Source organism: Schistocerca nitens, chromosome 2 (assembly GCF_023898315.1).
Source record: "Schistocerca nitens isolate TAMUIC-IGC-003100 chromosome 2, iqSchNite1.1, whole genome shotgun sequence".
NCBI classification, from domain to species: domain Eukaryota; kingdom Metazoa; phylum Arthropoda; class Insecta; order Orthoptera; family Acrididae; genus Schistocerca; species Schistocerca nitens.
In genome coordinates, this window is record NC_064615.1 from 1,025,974,046 (window position 1) to 1,025,995,481 (window position 21,436).

Genomic DNA, 21,436 nt, shown 5'->3' on the forward strand with positions numbered 1-21,436 from the left:
CGAGATGGTGTTTGTGTACGGCCAAGCAGATGGAAACGATCGAAAGGCAGCGCGGGTATACCAAAACAAGTACCTTCACAGACGCCAACCACATCACACAACATTTCAAGCCCCTTTTGTGCGTCTGTGTGATCATGGGACCTCTCAGACAGACAAACATGGAGGGAGGCGGCGGACCGTGCGAATACCAGATTTAGAGGACCAGGTGCTAAGGGATATTGAGACGAACCTAGGTCCAGGCAAGTGGAACGCCAAGATGGTGGAAGCCAAACTACGATTATATACAGGGTGGTCCATTGATAGTGACCGGGGCCAAATATCTCACGAAATAAGCATCAAACGGAAAAACTACAAAGAACGAAACTCGTCTAGCTTGAAGGGGGAAACCAGATGGCGCTATGGTTGGACCGCTAGATGGCGCTGCCATAGGTCAAACGGATATCAACTGCTTTTTTTTAAAAAATAGGAACCCCCATTTTATTACATATTCGTGAAGTACGTAAAGAAATATGAATATTTTAGTTGGACCACTTTTTTCGCTTAGTGATAGATGGCGCTGTAATAGTCACATACGTATAAGTACGTGGTATCACGTACCATTCCGCCAGTGCGGACGGTATTTGCTTCGCGATACATTACCCGTGTTAAAATGGACCGTTTACCAATTGCGGGAAAGGTCGATATCATGTTGATGTATGGCTATTGTGATCAAAAGCGTGTGCTATGTATGCTGCTCGGTATCCTGGACGACATCATCCAAGTGTCCGGACCGTTCGTCGGATAGTTACGTTATTTAAGGAAACAGGAAATGTTCAACCACATGCGAAACGTCAACCACGACCTGAAACAAATGATGATGCCCAAGTAGGTGTTTTAGCTGCTGCAGCTAATCCGCACATCAGTAGCAGACAAATTGCGCAAGAATCGGAAATCTCAAAAACGTCGGTGTTCAGAATGCCTACATCAACATCGATTGCACCCGTACCATATTTCTAGGCACCAGGAATTGCATGGCAACGACTTTGAACGTCGAGTACAGTTCTGTCTCTGGGCACAAGAGAAATTACGGGACGACGATAGATTTTTTGCACGCGTTCTATTTAGCGACGAAGAGTCATTCACCAACAGCGGTAACGTAAACCGGCATAATATGCACTACTGGGCAACGAAAAATCCACGATGGCTGCGACAAGTGGAACATCAGCGACCTTGGTGGGTTAATGTATGGTGCGGCATTATGGGAGGAAAGATAATTGGCCCCCATTTTATCGATGGCAATCTAAATGGTGCAATGTATGCTGATTTCCTACGTAATGTTCTACCGATGTTACTACACAATGTTTCACTGCATGATAGAATGGCGATGTACTTCCAACATGATGGGTGTCCGGCACATAGCTCGCGTGGGGGTTGAAGCGGTATTGAATAGCATCTTTCATGACAGGTGGATTGGTCGTCGAAACACCATACCATGGCCCGCACGTTCACCGGATCTGACGTTCCCGGATTTCTTTCTGTGGGGAAAGTTGAAGGATATTTGCTATCGAGATCCACCGACAACGCCTGACAACATGCGTCAGCGCATTGTCAATGCATGTGCGAACATTACGGAAGGCGAACTACTCGCTGTTGAGAGGAATGTCGTTACACGTATTGCCAAATGCATTGAGGTTGACGGACATCATTTTGAGCATTTATTGCATTAATGTGGTGTTTACAGCATGCGTTCTCAGAAATGATACGTTCACAAAGGTACATGTATCACATTGGAACAACCGAAATAAAATGTTCAAACGTACCTACGTTCTGTATTTAAATTTAAAAAAACCTACCTGTTACCAACTGTTCGTCTGAAATTGTGAGCCATATGTTTGTGACTATTACAGCGCTGTCAATCACAAAGCGAAAAAAGTGGTCCAACTAAAACGTTCATAGTTCTGTACGCACTACACAAATATGTAATAAAAATGAGGGTTCCTATTTAAAAAACGCAGTTGATATCCGTTTGACCTATGGCAGCGCCATCTAGCGGGCCAACCATAGCACCATCTGGTTTCCCCCTTCAAGCTAGACAAGTTTCGTTCTTTGTAGTTTTTTTCGTTTGACTCTTATTTCGTGAGATATTTGGCCCATTCATATTCGATGGACCACCCTGTATATACTGCATCACAACCGCTGCCATCCCTATCGCCTGCAACGAGTGCAAGCATTATCAGCAGCGGACTTACCCCCAGGGGAAGGGTTTTGTCTATGGTTTTTGCACCAGACCATGACAATTACGGGATTTCTGTCATCAACAATCTATAACGAGACGTGTGAACGTGTGCATTGCATCACATGGATACCACTTTGTACATCTGCTGTGACGTGGATGCGATGCAGCTGTGTACGGTGTTCTTGGACGATTCGTTGTCTTTGCACGCACACCGACCATTTCCTGACACATGTTCATGGGACCTTTTCTCCTCCATTTCCAGTCAGCAGTCCGTCCTTGCAGTTTATCGCCCAGTACAAAACGACAATAAAAGAATCATGTACAAAATTTGTGACTTTTTTTCATTTTCCACTATCGTATCCCAACCCTGTTGTCCTCGCTTATTACAAACTCAACCACTGATATGACTACGATGGCTTTCCCGGCGTAATAATTGATAATATTCTTCTCGGGTATGCAGCCGGATCATAACGTCTTCATGACACAATATTTCTGCGGTCCAACTGGCCGCCATCTTCAGGTGAGAGTGCTGGTGCACGATCTCGCCGGAACTGACTTCCCAGCGCAAGCGGCGGCCCCTATATAGGCCGCATAGGACCCACAACGCGTGCGCGAGAAGGTGCCGTAACTGCCCTCTAGCGCAGGCGAAATCGAGATATCGCTGTCAAAAATTTAATTTTTTTTATTTTATTTTATTCCGACGATCGAAACACAGACCGTTGTTCTTTAATGTCAGATAACACCGGGTCCCAAGTCTTACTTAAAAGATAGCCTTTGTCTCTATTAATAAGATTGTCAGATAAACGAATCTCTATGGATTCTTTTAAAACACAGTCCCAATAGCGAGATGCAGGGACAACCATTTGTGTCTCGTCATATAGCATTCTGTGTCCCTCGGTGAGACAGTGCTCCGCCACTGCAGATTTCTCAGGTTGAAGCAGCCGTGTGTGCCGCTGATGCTCAACACATAGGTCCTGAATGGTCCAGATTGTCTGACCAATATAAGCATTCCCACAGTGGCAAGGGATCTTGTACACACCGGGCTTCCTGAAACCCAAGTCATCCTTAACAGAGCCAAGAAGCGCTCTAATCTTGGCTGGCAGACGAAAAATACTTTTGATATGATATCTTTTCAGAATTCTTTCTATCTTCGAGGAAATGCTCCCAGCAAAAGGCAGAAAAGCCACCGATTTGTAGGTATCTTCTGGTGGTTCAGGCGAAGGTCCAAACTGGAAAGCACGACGGATCTGTTTATCTGTATAGCCATTCTGCTTGAACACAACCTTAAGATGGTCCAATTCTTGTGTCAAGCTTTCTCCATCTGAAATGGCATAAGCTCTTCTCGCCAACGTCCGCAGGACCCCCGTACGCTGGAACGATTGATGGCAGCTAGAAGCATGCAGGTAACGGACCGTGTGCGTAGGCTTTCGATAAACACAGTGTCCCAATGTCCCATCATCCTTTCTGTACACCAGAACATCCAGAAACGGAAGCTTTCCATCACTTTCCACCTCCATGGTAAACTTGATGCTAGGATGCAGGGAATTAAAATGATCTAGGAGGCGGTCAAGAGCTTCTCTCCAATGAGGCCACACTATAAACGTATCGTCAACGTACCTCCAGAAACAGGCTGGTTTCAAGGACGCAGTCTTCAGCGCCATGTCCTCAAAATTTTCCAGAAAAAGATTGGCGACTATTGGGGACAATGGGCTCCCCATAGCCACTCCGTCAGTCTGTTCAAAACATTTGTCATTGAATAAAAAGTACGCCGACGTCAGCACATGGCGACAAAGCCTGGTTGTTTCCTCATCCAGTTTCTCACCAATTAATTGCAAGGATTCTTCCAGAGGAACCCGGGTAAAAAGCGACACGACATCAAAGCTCACAAGCAAATCCCAGGGACTAAGAAACAAGGACTTAAATCTTTGAATAAACACCATAGAATTGGGAATGTGATGTTCGCATTTACCGACGTGAGGGCCAAGAACAGATGCTAAATACTTGGCTAGATTGTAGGTAAGAGCACCCAAATTACTCACGATCGGACGAAACGGGACCCCTTTCTTATGGAACTTGGGTAGACCGTATAATCTCGGTGACACGGCGGCACCAGGACGAAGTTTCTGAGAACATTGTCAGGTAAAGAACGCTTCTTCAGGAGTGAAAGCGTCTTCCGTTTTATCCGTTCAGTTGGATCGTCCTGCAATGTTCTGTATGCTGATTCCTCAAATAAGAGATCCAACTTTCCCAGATAGTCATCACATGAGAGAAGAACCGTTGCGTTGCCTTTGTCCGCTGGTAGAACTATCACATCAACCACTGATAGCTGACGGTTCCGTGCTGTCTGCAGGATGGCGCTGTTCGTGTTCTTCGTGCTGTGCAACGGCCAGCTGCGCAGCAGTCTGCGGGCATGGGTGTCTCGTGTGGTGTGGTGCTGGCCCAGCAGCGGCCGACTGCCCGGCTACCAGCTCTCCACCACGACCACCAACACCACACGGATCAAGGACTCCTTCTCCGACCACACTCCACTGGTGCGCCAGCGGCTGAACCGACTACAAGAGCATTTGGAGCTCGATCTCAAGAAGCGCAGCAACAAACCAGCATGAAACCTCGAGAGACCGTGGCGGAATCCCACGGATCAGCCCGCCTGAGAGACCAATACACACAAGACAGTATCATGATAACTTTTTTCAGAAATAGAATATCGCCGTAAGCCTGTAGATTTGAAGTTTTTCATTTTAAATAACAATGTTTTCGCTCAACTAAGTTTCATTGGCACCCTTCTCCTTCCCTTTCACTTGCTTTCCAGCTGTTGTCAGCAGGACGTATGTGCATCACCATTAGGCACTGCGAGCACTCAACTTCTACCTGCTACAAGTTTAACGCTCAAAATCGAGGTCACTGTGTGTCCTATAGTAGGCGCACCCTTACTGCACTTGATTAACTAAAAAAAATCTTAGCAAAAATGGAAATCCCAAGAAAGCAATAGTTCAGAAGTTACGTATCTACATCTACATCTACATCTACATGATTACTCTGCAATTCACATTTAAGTGCTTGGCAGAGGGTTCATCGAACCACAATCATACTATCTCCCTACCATTCCATTCCCGAACAGCGCGCGGGAAAAACGAACACCTAAACCTTTCTGTTCGAGCTCTGATTCTCTTATTTTATTTTGATGATCATTCCTACCTATGTAGGTTGGGCCCAACAAAATATTTTCGCATTCGGAAGAGAAAGTTGGTGACTGAAATTTCGTAAATAGATCTCGCCGCGACGAAAAATGTCTTTGCTTTAATGACTTCCATCCCAACTCGCGTATAATATCTGCCACACTCTCTCTCCTATTACGTGATAATATAAAACGAGCTGACCTTTTTTGCACCCTTTCGATGTCCTCCGTCAATCCCACCTAGTAAGGATCCCACACCGCGGAGCAACATTCTAACAGAACGAACGAGTGTAGTGTAAGCTGTCTCTTTAGTGGACTTGTTGCATTTTCTAAGTGTCCTGCCAATTAAACGCAACCTTTGGCTCGCCTTCCCCACAATATTATCTATGTGGTCTTTCCAACTGAAGTTGTTCATAATTTTAACACCCAGGTACTTAGTTGAACTGACAGCCTTGAGAATTGTACTATTTATCGAGTAATCGAATTCCAACGGATTTCTTTTGGAACTCATGTGGATCACCTCACACTTTTCGTTATTTAGCGTCAACTGCCACCTGCCACACCATACAGCAATGTTTTCTAAATCGCTTTGCAACTGATACTGGTCTTCGGATGACCTTACTAGACGGTAAATTACAGCATCATCTGCGAACAACCTAAGAGAACTGCTCAGATTGTCATCCAGGTCATTTATATAGATCAGGAACAGCAGAGGTCCCAGGACGCTTCCCTGGGGAACACGTGGAGGACATCAATTCAGTTTTACTCGATGATTTGCCGTCTATTACTACGAACTGCGACCTTCCTGACAGGAAATCACGAATCCAGTTGCACAACTGAGACGATACCCCATAGGCCCGCAGCTTGATTAGAAGACGCTTGTGAGGAACGGGGTCAAAAGCTTTCCGGAAATCTAGAAATACGGAATCAACTTGAGATCCCCTATCGATAGCGGCCATTACTTCGTGCGAATAAAGAGCTAGCTGCGTTGCACAGGAACGATGTTTTCTGAAACCATGCTGATTACCAGGTGTACCCGTATGAAATGAGCGTCAAGATACAAATGTGTCGATAGGGAACATTTGTTGTGAACGAGCCTTAATTTTCTTTTGTTTGGTTGGTATGATATCTGTCAAAGATTTTTATTATAAATCAAGTCACGGAACAAACATCATCATATGTTTTCATCGTGTTAACAACGTCGAATTTTGTACCAGAAAGTGATGATTTGCGGAAAGCATTAATTTTTTGTTTTCATTTGAAAAAAAGTGCTGCAGAGTCGCATCGAATGCTTGTCGAGGCATATGGTGATCATGCTCTATCAGAAGCAACATGCAAAAGATGGTTTCAACGGTTCAGATACAATGATTTTGATGTAAGAAATGAAGAACGTGGAAGGCCACCAAAAGAGTTCGAAGACGCCGAATGGCAAGCAATATTGGTTGAAGACGATACTTTGAGTCAGAAGCAAATGGCAGCAATGCTAAATGTTGCACAACAAACAATTTCGACCGTTTGAAACCTATGGGAAACATCCAAAAGTGTGGAAAATGGGTGCCACATGAATTGAATGAAAGACAGATGGAAAACCGAAAAACCATTTGTCAAATTTTGCTTCAAAGACATGAAAGAAAATCAATTTTGCATCGAATTGTTACTGGCGATGAAAAATGGATATATTTTAAGAATCCTAAACGGGAAAAAGTCATGGGTTAATCAGGGACAACCATTAACATCGACTGCAAAACCAGATCGATTCGGTAAGAAGACAATGTTCTGTGTTTGGTGGGATCAGAAAGGTGTGGTGTATCATGAGCTTCTAAAACCCGGTGAAACTGTGAATACTAATCGCTACAGACAACAAATGATCGATTTGATCGAAAGAAGACCAGAATGGGCCAGAAGACATAGAAAAAAGTAATTTTTTTACACGAAAATGCACCTGCACACAAAGCAAAACTGGTTCAGGATACAATCAAAACACTTGGCTGGGAGCTGCTACCCCACCCACCGTATTCACCAGACTTGGCTCCTTCCGACTACCATTTGTTTTCATCAATGGGACACGCATTGGCTGAGGAACACTTCGATTCCTACGAAGAAATCGAAAATTGGGTGTCTGATTAGTTTGCTTCAAAAGACGAACATTTCTATTGGTGTGGTGCCCACATATTGCCAGAAAGGTGGTCAAAATGTATAGAAAGCAATGGTCAGTACTTTGAATAAAATGTTTTTACTTTTCAATTCAAAATTAGTGTTTCATTTTCACAAAAAACGCTCATTTCATACCGGTACACCTGGTATTTTCTGTCTAGGAGCAGACGAAGTTACTTGAGAGGAAGCACGTAGGAGGAACAGAGGTACAAAAAAATTTAAATATACAGGTTGAGTCGTAGCACGATGCACAATTTTTTTCAGATAACCCACAGAATCGGTAGACGTGTCATTTTGCAGCAAAGAACCTGAGGTTTCACATAAAAGTGTCAAGTGCCATTTCGGTTCGATATGACTACAAATTGTGATTTGACAAACATTCCACCAGCAATCAGTTTCTTCCCATGCTCATTGCAACAAACCGGGCGTAACTTGCCCATCGGCAGCGTAGATTCGATCTTTTAGTTCGGCTAAACTGTAGACCTGCTCGGAGGCTCTTTAGCGTGTTCGATGCGAACTTTACGCCCGAACAGTTGTTGCAGATTCGTTTCACGAAACCAAAACACAGAGCGTGCACGCTCCATACCGTGAAAGTAGCCATTTTAACGGTGTACTACACTAGTGCTACGGATGGCGGAATGGGGTACTGATACACTACGTGAATCAAACTTGAGGTTGTTTGCTGAAAAATGACACATCTATCTATTCTGTAAGTTATCCCAATAAATTTCTATATCATTCCAAAATTTCAAAGCCATTTTTCACTTACCCTGTAGTATTGATAGTGCCAACTGCTGAGGGGCAATTTCTACATAACTGGTCGGAGACTGACCGCTACAGTTCGACTCGGCTATGATGAACGCTGAGGGAAGTGACTGAGCAAAAAGTCAGCTCCACCGTCCCCTGAGACAGTGATAGGCAACCACTCATGTGTGACGTATTTCCAACAGCATTGTACGGGAAGTGGTGCAGGATGGGTGAGCACCAGAGAGAAGTCTCTAATAAAAGAGAGTGAAGCAACTGCGCTCAGGTGTGACGCTAACTTCAGCAACCAAAAGGAAACGCGGCGCGATGCTGGCTTTGCAGCTCTCAGGTTCGTGGACACCAGAAATAGGCTGGGAGAGTGTTTGAAATACTTGATGGAAACACATAGTTTGAAGTAAAACGTAATGCCTAAAAATCGTAAATATTCCGAGACTAGTTGGCCATCGTGTACATCTATCCCCCGTCTGTAGAAAGTGGTGGCTCCCAATGTTTCCATAAGGGTGCCAGACATTCCCTCGGATAGGCGGTTTGCCCAGACAGACATTCAAGAACCAGGGAAGGAGAATTTTAATTGATATTTCTAATTTTGCAACAGAGGTTTTTGCAATAACTTTAGAATGAGACAGCTAAAAACTGAAGTAATCTTCCACTATACATTATTACAGTACAATATAGCAATTATATACTAATCTTGTGGGTGTTCGCACCGAATAAACCACTGATCGTAAATAACCTCAATTGGTAATCGTAAAGCCTACATTCACTGATAGTGCTTTAATATTAACTCCATTATTTCCTTTCTAAAATTCCTGTTATCTCACAACAGCTAAGCAAACGTTTGCACTTAATATGCTATTACATGTAACCTCTAGGAAGTTATTTTCAATCGATCATCATTTTATAACTCATAACTTACACCCACATCAATTAGAAAATAAATGTGCGAAATATTTTTTTTGCATAATAAATTACATCTCTCGGGTAATGGAGAGACAGATGGATCCTGTCTCTGCTTTTTGAGTTTACATAAAAGTCCTCAGCAGATAAATGGATTGTATTGTTTCAATATAACATCTATAAAATGACAACTTGTGAAAAAATAAGTAAGTACTGTTTTAACGACGGGTGGTTTGCAGTTTGAAATGACGATACTACCCAGTACAATTTGTGTCTGCAGTCTCAAATGGCCCATCCATACAGGGAAGATGAATATGATCTTAAAATCTGACACAGTTCTGCTCACAGTTGACATAAAATATTTCTTCCTAATAAAGACAGAATATGCCACTTTAACATCGATCACCAAAACAAGTTTGCACCATATACAAAACTGATCAATATAAATGTGGTAATCACTTCCTTTTATCAGTGAATTACAACCTTCAACACATATTAAAATCGTTATACAACTGTCATAAAACGGGGATATTCTACAATAAACAAAACCTGAAGTTATTATTTTGCTATGTTTAAAGGTGAAGTTACTCGACAAGTTTAAAAAGTCTACAAACTAGGCACAGTGACAACAAAAGGAAAGCTTACTTCCAATGTCAGAGGAAGGTGGCTTCGACAGAAGGAGGAATATAGAATAGCGTCTGTGACACTGCATGTGGGTAAAAAATAAAGAGGAGAAAGGTTTGGTGTTATCAGAGGGCACCGCCCACCAGTATCAGCAGAGGGACGATGACGATCCCATTGATTCAGCAATGTGAAAAATCTGTGCCACTGCAAAAATATCAGAATTTCCCTCACCTTACTTTAGAGAGAGGGAAGGCAAAAATACACATCTTACTCTTAAAATGTAAACATTATGTTCCTACCAAATATAAAACTCAAATCTGCATGAACAAACTGATACACTTGAATTACTCGTAAAACAAAACAATATTCCTACAGACTCTATGGCAGTGTGTAATGGCCTTAATATGCCAAAGGTACACGAAAGCTTTCTAGAACACCATTCCCATATAGCACATCAACTAATACAGTGACAAACGCATGTGTAACCTTTTAGTGATGAAGTTCATGTCATTCAAATGCAATGAACGTTAATAAATTGTCCTCAGATGAACTATGACTAATAAGTTAACAAATGTCAAAAATTTTTCACATGTAACTACAAAACTTAAAGTTATAGGCAAACCTCTAATTCCGTTAGTCTCTCAGTTCTAAGCGAATACATGTTGAGTGTCTTTTTTGGTTCTCCCACTAACAGGTAATGCACCATGTTATATGTAAATTACTTTTCAATGAAAAGTTATTAATTCATGCAAATTCCAGTTTGATATTTAAAAAATATAACCCTGTTCAGGTCTTAATTGAATAACAGGTACCAGTTTCTGCTAGAACACTTACATATGAATATTTCATAACCAACAGATCGACCGTCAAAACCTTACAAAGTTATTTCACTCTGTGAAGGGAGGGGGAGTGTTCGTTGAAGCTGACAAAAATATTGTCTCTATTAAGGTCGAGGTTGAGTGTGACATTGATGTCGCATATAACAGGTGCAGGTAATGCCAGGTTAATTACTGGATGTTTTAACCAGCCACCCGATCCTACTGTGACAGTTGTGGAGTCATTCAAAGAAGGTCTACGGTCAATAGCGCCTAAATACCCAGATCATGCAATACTTGTTGGAGGCGACTTTGACCTGCCGAGTATAGATTGGGATGTCTACAGATTCATTGCGGGGGGGGGGGGGGGGGGGGGGTACAGAAATACTTTTGAACCCTTTTTTTCTTAAAGTTGTCTTGAACTGCTAGATTGGCAGCCCACACGCAATGTACAAACTTGTAGCTACAAATATGACGGATCTCATTGACAATGACAGCATAGAAACGAAGATTAGAGATAATGATGTTACTATAGCAACTATGATTGCGAAAGTTAACAAATCTGTCAACAAGGCTAGGTGAGTGTTTCTGGTAGGTAGAGCAGATAAGAAGTTATTAACATCTCACATGGGCAGTGAACTGGCATCACTTAGTTCCAGTAAGATGAATGTAGAGGAATTATGGACAAAGTGTAAGCAGATTGTAAATCGTGATCTAGGGAGCTATGTGCAAAGTATGTGGATAAAGGATGGAAAAGACTCACCGTGGTTTGATAACGAAGTTCTGCGGATGCTGAGCAAGCACAGGCTCTTGTATTCTCGGTTCAAAAGGAAACGCATACATGACGACAAACGAAGGTTAGTAGAGATTCGTACGTCTGTGAAAAGATTTATGCGCGAAGCATATAACAACTACCACCGTCAGACCTTAGCAGAAGATCTAGCAGAGAACCCGAGAAAATTCTGGTCGTATGTAAAATCGCTAAGTTGGTCCAAGGCTTCCATTCAGTCCCTTGTTGACCAGACTGGTGTGACAGTTGAAGATAGCAAAATGAAAGCTGAAGTTTTAAATTTCACTTTCAAGAAATCGTTCACACAGGAGAACATACAAACATACCGTCATTTGAATATCGGACAGACTCCCATACAGGCGACATAGTAATAAGAATACCTGGCGTAGAGAAACAACTAAAAGATTTGAAAGCAAATAAATCGCCAGCTCCAGATGGGATTCCAGTTTGATTTTACAAAGAGTACTCTACGGTATTTGCCCCCTAGTTTATAGTAAATCTCTCGCCCAGCACGAAGTCCCAAGCGACTGGAAGAAAGCGCAGCTGACTCCGGTATGAAAGAAGAATGAAAGAACGGACCCAGAAAATTACAGACCAATATCCTTAACTTCTGTTTGCTGAATAATACTCGAACATATTCTCAGTTAAGTGTAATAAACTTTCTTGAGCCTGAGAAGCTTATGTGCACGATCAGCATGGTTTTAGAAAGCATCGACCGTGTGAAACTCAGCTTCACATGCTTTGCTGAGAACTGAAGGTGGAAGGGGTGAAATACAGGGAGCGAAAGGCTATTTACAATTTCTACAGAAACCAGATGGCAGTTATAAAAGTCAATGGGCATGAAAGACAAACAGTGTTAAGGAAGAGAGTGAGACAAGGTTGTAGTCTGTCCCAGATGTTATTCAATCTGTATATTGAGGAAGCAGTAAAGGAATCAAAAGAAAAATTTGGAGTAGGAATTAAAATCCACGGAGGAGAAATAAAAACTTTGAGGTTTGCCGATGACATTGCAATTCTGTCAGAGACAGCAAAGGACCTGGAATAGCAGTTGAACAGAAAGGACAGTGTCTTGAAAGGAGGATCTAAGTAGAACATCAACAAAAGCAAAATGAGGATAATGGAATACAGTCGAATTACATCAGGTGATGTTGTGAAAATTAGATTAGGAAATGAGACACTTAAAGTAGTAGATGAGTTTTGCTCTTTGTGGAGTGAAATAACTGATGGCGGTCGAAAATAGAGAGGATATAAAATGTAGACTGGCAACGGCAAGGAAAGCGTTTCTCAAGAAGAGAAATTTGTTAACATCTAGTGTAGATTTAAGTGCCAGGAAGTCTGTTCCGAAAGTATTCGTATGGAATGTAGCCCTGTATGGAAGCGAAATTGCTACAGAAAAATGCTGAATGTCAGATGAGTATATCAGGAAACTAATGAGGAGGTACTCAATAGAATTGGGGAGAAGAGAAATTTATGGCACAGCTTGACTAGAAGAAGGGATCGGTTGATAGGATATGTTGTCCTCGATGGCGAGTGTTCATCAGCGGCAAGGGTATCGTCAGGAGTGCCTCGGGGAAATGTGATATGACCGCTGTTGTTCTCTCTATACAGGGTGGGCAGCAGTCTGCTGTTGTTTGCTGATGACGCCGTGGTGTACGGTAAGATGTAGAAGTTGAGTGACTGTAGGAAGATACAAGACGACTTAGACAAAATTTACAGTTGTTGTGATGAATGGCAGCTGGCCATAAATGTGTAAAAATGTAAGTTAATGTGGAGATCAAACCTGAAATGTTGGGATGCAGTATTACTAGTGTCCTGCTTGACACAGTCGATTCGTTTAAATACCTGGACATGTTGCAAAGCGATATGAGGTGGACCGAGCATGTGAGAGCTGTGGTATGGAAGGCGAATGGTCAACTTCGGTTTATTGGGAGAATTTTACGAAAGATTAGTTCGCCTGTAAGGGGGACCGCATAAAGGACGCTGGTGCGACCTATTTTTGAGAACTGCTCTAGTGTCTGGAACCCGTACCAGGTCGGACTGAAGGGAAACATCGAAGCACTTCAGAGGCGGACTGCTAGATTTGTTACCAGTAGGTTCGAACAACACGTAAGTGTTACGGAGGTGCTTCGGGAAATCAAATAAATAATCTCTGGAGAGAAGGCGACATCCTTTTCAAGAAACACCTTTGAGAAAATTTAGAGTACCGACATTTGAAGTTGACTGCCGAACGATTCTACTGCAGCCAACATACATTGCGGGTTAGGACCGCCAAGATAAGATACAAGAAATTAGGGCTCCTATGGAGGGATACAGTGTAAGTAGGCTGTTTATGTTTTCTTATTGGCAACGTTACGTAGCGCTCTGTATGAAAATCACTGGCTGTGCTGTATGCAGTCTGTGACTAGTTTGCATTGTTGTCTGCCATTGTAGTGTTGGGCAGCGGCAGCTGGATGTGAACAGCGCGTAGCGTTGCGCAGTTGGAGGTGAGCCGCCAGCAGTGGTGGATGTGGGGAGAGAGATGGCGGAGTTTTGAAATCTTTAAAACTGGATGTCAGGAACTGCTATGTATATTATGAGTTTTCAACATTATTAAGGTAAATACATTGTTTGTTCTCTATTAAAATCTTTCATTTGCTAACTATGCCTATCAGTAGTTAGTGCCTTCAGTAGTTTGAATCTTTTATTTAGCTGGCAACAGTGGTGCTCGCTGTATTGCAGTAGTTCGAGTAACGAAGATTTTTGTGAGGTAAGTGATTTGTGAAAGGTATAGGTTAATGGTAGTCAGGGCCATTCTTTTGTAGGGATTTTTGAAAGTCAGATTGCGTTGCGCTAAAAAAATATTGTATGTCTGTTTAAGCACAGTCTTGTACAATTGTTCAGAAAGGGGACGTTTCAACAGACTCTCTTTGCGAGTGAAACAAGAAACGAAATGACAAGTAGTGGTAGAGGGTACACTCCGCCACGCACCGTACTGTGGCTTGAGGAGTATCTACGTATATGTAGATCTGCTATACACGTAGACCACATCTATAAATGAATATAAATGTTCAGGGCAGGGACTATTCAGGATAGCACATTCTCCAGATATAGTAGGGACTAGGACGAACAGAACTTCTTGTTGGGTGAGTTCAGGTTTACAAATACAAAATCAAACAGACATAATGGAGGAGTAGGTCAAATAATGAATAAGAAGATAGAAATGCAGGTAAACTACTATAAACAGCATAGTGAACACATTATCAGAGCTAAAATATGCTAGCAGCACAGATGATGAAGAGACGGAAAAAATGTACCAGTATGATGAGATACAGCAAAAGAAACTACTCAGAAAATTAAGGGAGAGGAAAATTTAATTTTGATGAGTGACTGGAATTCGGTTGTAGGGAAACGAAGAAGAGGAAAAATAGTGGGAGAATATGGACGGGGGAATGAAATGAAAGAGGAAGCCAGCCGGGTAGAATTTGTAACGGGCAAATTTAATAATCGCTAATATTTGGTTTAATAATCATGAAGGAAGGTTGTATATAGAGATACTGGTTTCAGGTTGATTACATAAAGGTAACACAGAGATTTCTGAACCATACTTTAAATCTTGATCATAATTTATTGGTTATGATTAAAACTGAATAATTTGTAAAAGGTAGGAAATTAAGCGGATGGTAATAACAGTAAGATGAAAGAACCGGCTGTTGTTGAGTGTTTCACATGGAACAGGGGAAAGGAATACAATGAAGGGTGAATGAGTAGCTTTGATAGATGAAATAGTGAAGGCCAGAGATGATCAAATATTGCACTCCAAAGAAATGTAGTAACATGTGGGGCAATACTGACCTTACGACTGCTCTTAGAAGATAGGTTAAGGAATGGCTAACCTACATTTACAGCTTCTGCTCACTTACATCAAGCTTTTGACAGTGTTGACTGAAAAACACCGTGAAAATCTGAAGGTAGCAGGGGTAAAATACTGGGAGCAATAGATTGTATACAACTCCTACAGAAATCTGCTGGGAGTTATAAGAGTTGAAGGCCATGAAAGGGAAGCAGTGGTTGTGAAGGGAGTGGGACAGGGTTGTAGCCTCTCCCCGCCGTTATTCAATGTGTACACTAAGCAAGCAGAAAAAAAGCCAAAGAAAAATCAGTAAAAGGTGCTTAAGTTCAAGGCGAACACAGAAGAACTTCGAGGTTTGCCAATGAAATTTTAATTTTTCCACAGACGGCAAAGAACTTGGAAGAGCAGTTCAGCGGAATGGACAGTATCTTGAAAGGAGACTATAAGATCAACATTAACAAAAGCAAAACACGGGTAATAGAATAAAGTCGAATTAAATCAGGTGATGCTGAGGCAATTAGATTAGGAAACGAGACACTATTTGGGAGGTAAAATAACTGATGATGGTCGGAGTAGAGAGGATGTAAGATGTAGAATGGCAATGTCTCGAATAGAATTTCTGAAGAAGAGAAATTGTTCTCATCGAATTAAATTTAAGAGTTACGAAGTCTCTTCTGACGGCATTTGTCTTGCTTGTACAGAAGTGAAATGTAGACAATAAGCAGCTCCGACAATGAGAGAAAAGAAGATTGTGAAATATAGTGCTACAGAAGAATATTGTGGATGAAATCGGTAGGTCGTATTGCACAGGGACGTCTACAGTAAGCAGGTTGAAATTCATGTGGTTTGCAGTAGTTATCGCAGATGATGAGACCTGTACAGGATAAAGCAACATGGACAGTTCTATAAAACCAGTCATTGGACTGAAAACCTCAACAGCGACAACAACACATGTCTACAGCTCAGTGCCAAGATCCCTAACACACCCTCACACTAGTATCCATATCAACAGTATAGGCCTCATCATTTTCGTCACACCTCTTCTGTGCAACATATCCATCACATCAAATTAGGCCGTCATCAGTAGCATATTCATATTCAGTTCATGAAAATGCAATACGTGTCCAACACTTTCACTCTCTCATCCGCATCTTTTTCAACATTACTCCAGTTTATTCTCATAGCACTCCCGTAAAACATAGCTCTTAAAATTTTTATTATTGGTGTGATCTGTTAAACATCCTCTTTAATTAGCCTCCATTTCTAGGTGTAAATCAGCGGAATGGTCAATATCTTGAAAGGAGACTATAATATCAGCATTAACAAAAAAAAAACACGGGTAATATAATGTAGTCGAATTAAATCAGGTGATTCTGAGGGAATTAGATTAGGAAATGAGACACCATTTGGCCTATACTGTTGATATGGATACTAGTGTTAGGGTGTGTTAGGGGTCTTGGCACTGAGCTGTAGACATGTGTTGTTGTTGCTGTTGAGGTTTTCAGTCCAGTGACTGATTTTATAGAACTGTCTCGTGGGCCCCTACCACCACGGCACAGCGCGTCCCCAGGATGCGGATAGGGGATACGTCCTTCAGACATGAAGGGTAGCTGCGAATACAAAAAATAAGTAGTCGCGGACAGCTGGTGGGGAGCAGGCGATGGCGTGATGAATCATCCCTGTTTCTTCTTCTCTTACTATCCAATCTATTCATCAAGAATCAGCGACATTAATGGGCATGGGCCCCTTTGAAGTAAAATATTCCGGAGGTAAACTAAGTTCCCATTCGGATCTCCGGGCGGAACCTACTTCGAAGAGATTCAGGCCGAAAGGAACTTTCAGGTTGGGAACATGGAACGTTAAAATTTTGAACAGGCCAGGAACGTTCCAGGCATTATTAGACGAATTACACAGATACGATGTAGACATTACAGCTATTCAAGAAACTCGGTGGCAGGGGGAGGGTAGCATAAAGAGGGGTAACTATACATTTTTCTACGGAGGTGCGGAAGCTCACGGTTTCTGAACAGGTTTCGCAGTACAGAGAAAAGTGCTTCACGCAATCAGAGATACAAGGTTCATTAGTGACCGACTATCAGTTATAGTGTTGTCCAGCAGGTGGGATAGACTAGTAGTAATCAATGCACACGCACTAACTGAGGACACTGAAGAGGTTGTTAAAGACGGCTTTTATGAAGAACTAGATCAACTGTGGGATGAATTCTCCTCGTACAATACAAATTTAATCATAGGTGATTTTAATGCGAAGATAGGGAAGGAGGAAGCATTCCGGCCTACAATTGGGAAAGAAATTTTGCATAACATTTCGAATGATAATGGCACAAGGGTCGTCAATTTTGCTGTTTCAAAAGACATGATTGTTGAGAGCACATATTTGAAAAGGAAGGACATTCATAAAGCAAATTGGGTCTCTCAGGATGGACACATCCGAAACCAAATTGATCAAGTTCTTGTAGATAGGATATGACACACTAGTATAGAAAATGTTAGGACTTTCAGGGGAGCAGACTGCGATTCTGATCATTTTCTTGTAGTTGCCAAAGTTCACCAACGGCTATCTACAGCAACATCAAGGCGTCACAATGCAGAACGTGTAAGGTTCGACACTGACAAGCTAAATGATGAAAACTTTAGAAGAAGGTACATGATAGAAATTTCAAATAGGTTTGATGCTCTCAGGACACACGAAGATCAAAACGAGGATGTAAATAAACAGTGGATCACTATGAGGAATAATATCAAAGAGGCAGGGAAGGTCACAACAGGTACAATTAAGAAGAACAGGAGGAAACCGTGGTTTGATGAGGAATGCAAGAAATTGGTAGAGGAAAGGAGAAAAGCGCGATTAGATTGGGATAGAATGGGAGACAGAAAACGAGAGGAGTTCTTGAACATGAGAAGGGAAGTTGGTCGTAGGCTATGGGCAAAGAAGAGGGATTATTTGAACAATCAAATTTTAAAAAATTGAAACAAACAGTAAAACAAAAAACATTAGGGATCTTTACCTAGACATAAATAGGTGTAGGAAGGGGTTCAAGGCTACGACAAATGCACTTCGAGGGGATGCCGGGGGAATTCTGACAGACCCCAGTGCTACATTAAGTAAATGGAGGGCGTATTTTGAGCATCTATTAAATTTACACCAGGAAGCAGGAATTGAGCAGGCGTACGAAATACATACAGCAGAACTCCAGATACCTGAGCCAACGTTAAAGGAAGTAAGAGATGCAATCAACAAATTGAAAAACTATAAAGCACCAGGATCAGAATGCGTAACTGCAGAATTAGTAAAAAATGGGGGACAGAAATTGGTGGAAGTAGTTCACAAAGTGATAACTAAAGTATGGAACTCAGAGATGATACCTGAAGAGTGGCAGGAGTCGATTCTGATCCCAATTTTTAAAAAGGGCGACAAAATGGATTGTAGTAACTATAGAGGGATATCGCTATTACCAGTATGTTCCAAAATTTTCTCGAATATTCTGCTAACCAGGCTTACACCATATGCAGATGAAATTGTGGGGGATTACCAAGCTGCCTTTCGGAGGAACAGATCAACTATAGACCAAATATTCACCCCGCGTCAAATTTTGGAAAAGAAATGGAAATACAATAAACCAGTTCATTATCTTTTCATAGATTTTACAAAAGCATATGATTCAGTATTGCAGTCAAAATTGTACACAATTCTTTTGGAACTTGGAATACCAAAGAAGTATGTTAGACTTATAGAAGCGAGTTTGAAAAACACAAAAGGTAGAGTACGTGAGGGGAAATGGGAGTCAGTATAATTAGTAATAAAGAGCGGACTTAAGCAGGGAGATGCCCTGTCCCCGCTACTTTTTAATTTAGTCCTAGAATATATTGTGCGAATCGCAGCAGATAATTCAGAGGGTGTCCGCCCCAGTAGCTGAGTGGTCAGCGTGTCGGATTGCCGACCTCTGGGCCCGGGTTCGATTCCCGGCTGGGTCGGAGATTTTCTCCGCTCAGGGACTGGGTGTTGTGTTGTGTTCATCATCATTTCATCCCCATCCGGCGTGCAGGTCGCCCAATGTGGCGCCGAATGTAATAAGACCTGCGATATGGCGGCCGGACCTGCCCCGCGAGGGGCCTCCCGGCCAATGACGCCAAACGCTCATCATCATCATCATTCAGAGGGTGTGGATTTAAATGAAAATATTAAGATATTAGGGTATGCAGATGATCTAAACATCATTAGCGATAGGAAAGAATCTGTAACATCAAATTCGAATGCGTTAATCAAGGCTAGTGAAGATGTAGGTCTAAGGATAAGTGAAGACAAAACTAAATACATGGTTACTACTAGAATGCCAACGGCAGTAGATCAGGAAATGTTAAGAGTTGGAGACATGCAGTTTGAAAAAGTGAACACATTTAAGTATCTAGGCATGGACATCACTTCGAGAAATGAGATTGAATCCTGGCGGGAAATGCGTGCTACTTCTCACTGAATAGATTACGTTCATCACAGATATAGTCTAGGAATTTAAAGATTACAATATACAAAACTATTATTCTACTAGTGATGCTGTATGGGTGTGAGACTTGGTCTCTCACTGTGCAAAATGAAAAGCCGTTTCGAGTATTTGAAAACAAAATTTTGAGGAAACTTTTCGGAGCAAAAAGGGATGATTTTAGCGGAGAGTGGCGAAAACTGCATAACGAAGAGGTTCAAGCCCTGACATAGTCTTCTCACGTAGGCTGCGATGGGCGGGTCACGTAGCTCGAATGGATGAGGGCAGGGCAGCGCGCAGAGTACTGGTAGGGCACTTTGAGGGAAAACTTTCTGTGGGGAAACCGAGGCGTAGATGGGAGGACAATGTGAAGGCTGATCAGAGGAGCCTAGGTATTGAAGGTGAATGGAAGGAAATAGCCCAAGACAGGGACAGATGGCGAAAATACGTTGCTGCTGTAATGCACTCTCGAGTCCGGTATGACTAGTGAATGGGTGGTAAAGTAACTGCTGATGGTCAAGGAACAGATGGTCGAAGAACAGATGGTCGAAGAACAGAACGACGCCGCAGAGAGAGGGATGAACTTGCCAACAAACCTTAAACTGAAAAGTTACCGTCCCTGGCATGGTGACAAGATGGAATATGAAATTCCCCAGTTTAACGTATGTAATTATTAGCGGTCTAATAATATAGCAGGTAACCCTTATTCTATACAGGGTGTTACAAAAAGGTACGGCCAAACTTTCAGGAAACATTCCTCACACACAAAAAAAGAAAATTTGTTATGTGGACATATGTCCGGATACGCTTACTTTCCATGTTAGAGCTCATTTTATTACTTCTCTTCAAATCACATTAATCATGGAATGGAAACACACAGCAACAGAACGTACCAGCGTGACTTCAAACACTTTGTTACAGGAAATGTTCAAAATGTCCTCCGTTAGCGAGGATACATGCATCCACCCTCCGTCGCATGGAATCCCTGATGCGCTGATGCAGCCCTGGAGAATGGCGTATTGTATCACAGCCGTCCACAATACGAGCACGAAGAAGAATCTCTACATTTGGTACCTGGGTTGCGTAGGCAAGAGCTTTCAAATGCCCCCATAAATGAAAGTCAAGAGGGTTGAGGTCAGGAGAGCGTGGAGGCCATGGAATTGGTCCGCCTCTACCAATCCATCGGTCACCGAATCTGTTGAGAAGCGTACGAACACTTCGACTGAAATGTGCAGGAGCTCGATCATGCATGAACCACATGTTGTGTCGTACTTGTAACGGCACATGTTCTAGCAGCACAGGTAGAGTATCCCGTATGAAATCATGATAACGTGCTCCATTGAGCGTAGGTGGACGAAACTAAAATGAGCTCTAACATGGAAATTAAGCGTTTCCGGACACATGTCCACATAACATCTTTTCTTTATTTGTGTGTGCGGAATGTTTTCTGAAAGTTTGGCCGTACCTTTCTGTAACACCCTGTATAAACATAACCTAATGGGTGTGTGGTAATCTGTTTGACTGCCACAGAAATTGTTTCAATCGGGTTTGTTGCTCAGTAATGCTGTATTCCAAGGACAGAGATCTGCACTTATCGAAGTTGCAAAAAGTGTGCGAAAGTAAATTTACATATATCCACTTTAAACACAATGGGAGACATTCACCACTATTGTCAT

At 42.1% G+C, this 21,436-nt stretch overlaps 1 protein-coding gene across 2 annotated transcripts in view; it reads left to right on the plus strand.

The window, feature by feature from the left end:
• LOC126237373 (uncharacterized) overlaps positions 1-21,436 on the plus strand; it is a 786,945-nt gene that overhangs the window by 310,613 nt on the left and 454,896 nt on the right. The window contains exon 14 of one of the 2 annotated variants that reach the window (XM_049947457.1): positions 4,566-4,977. The exons of the other annotated variant lie outside the window; for it this stretch is intronic. Within the exon in view, the coding sequence (XP_049803414.1) occupies positions 4,566-4,821 (256 nt within the window). The 3' untranslated portion in view covers positions 4,822-4,977. Of the gene's footprint in view, positions 1-4,565; positions 4,978-21,436 lie in introns of those variants that run through there. 2 annotated transcript variants of the gene reach the window in all.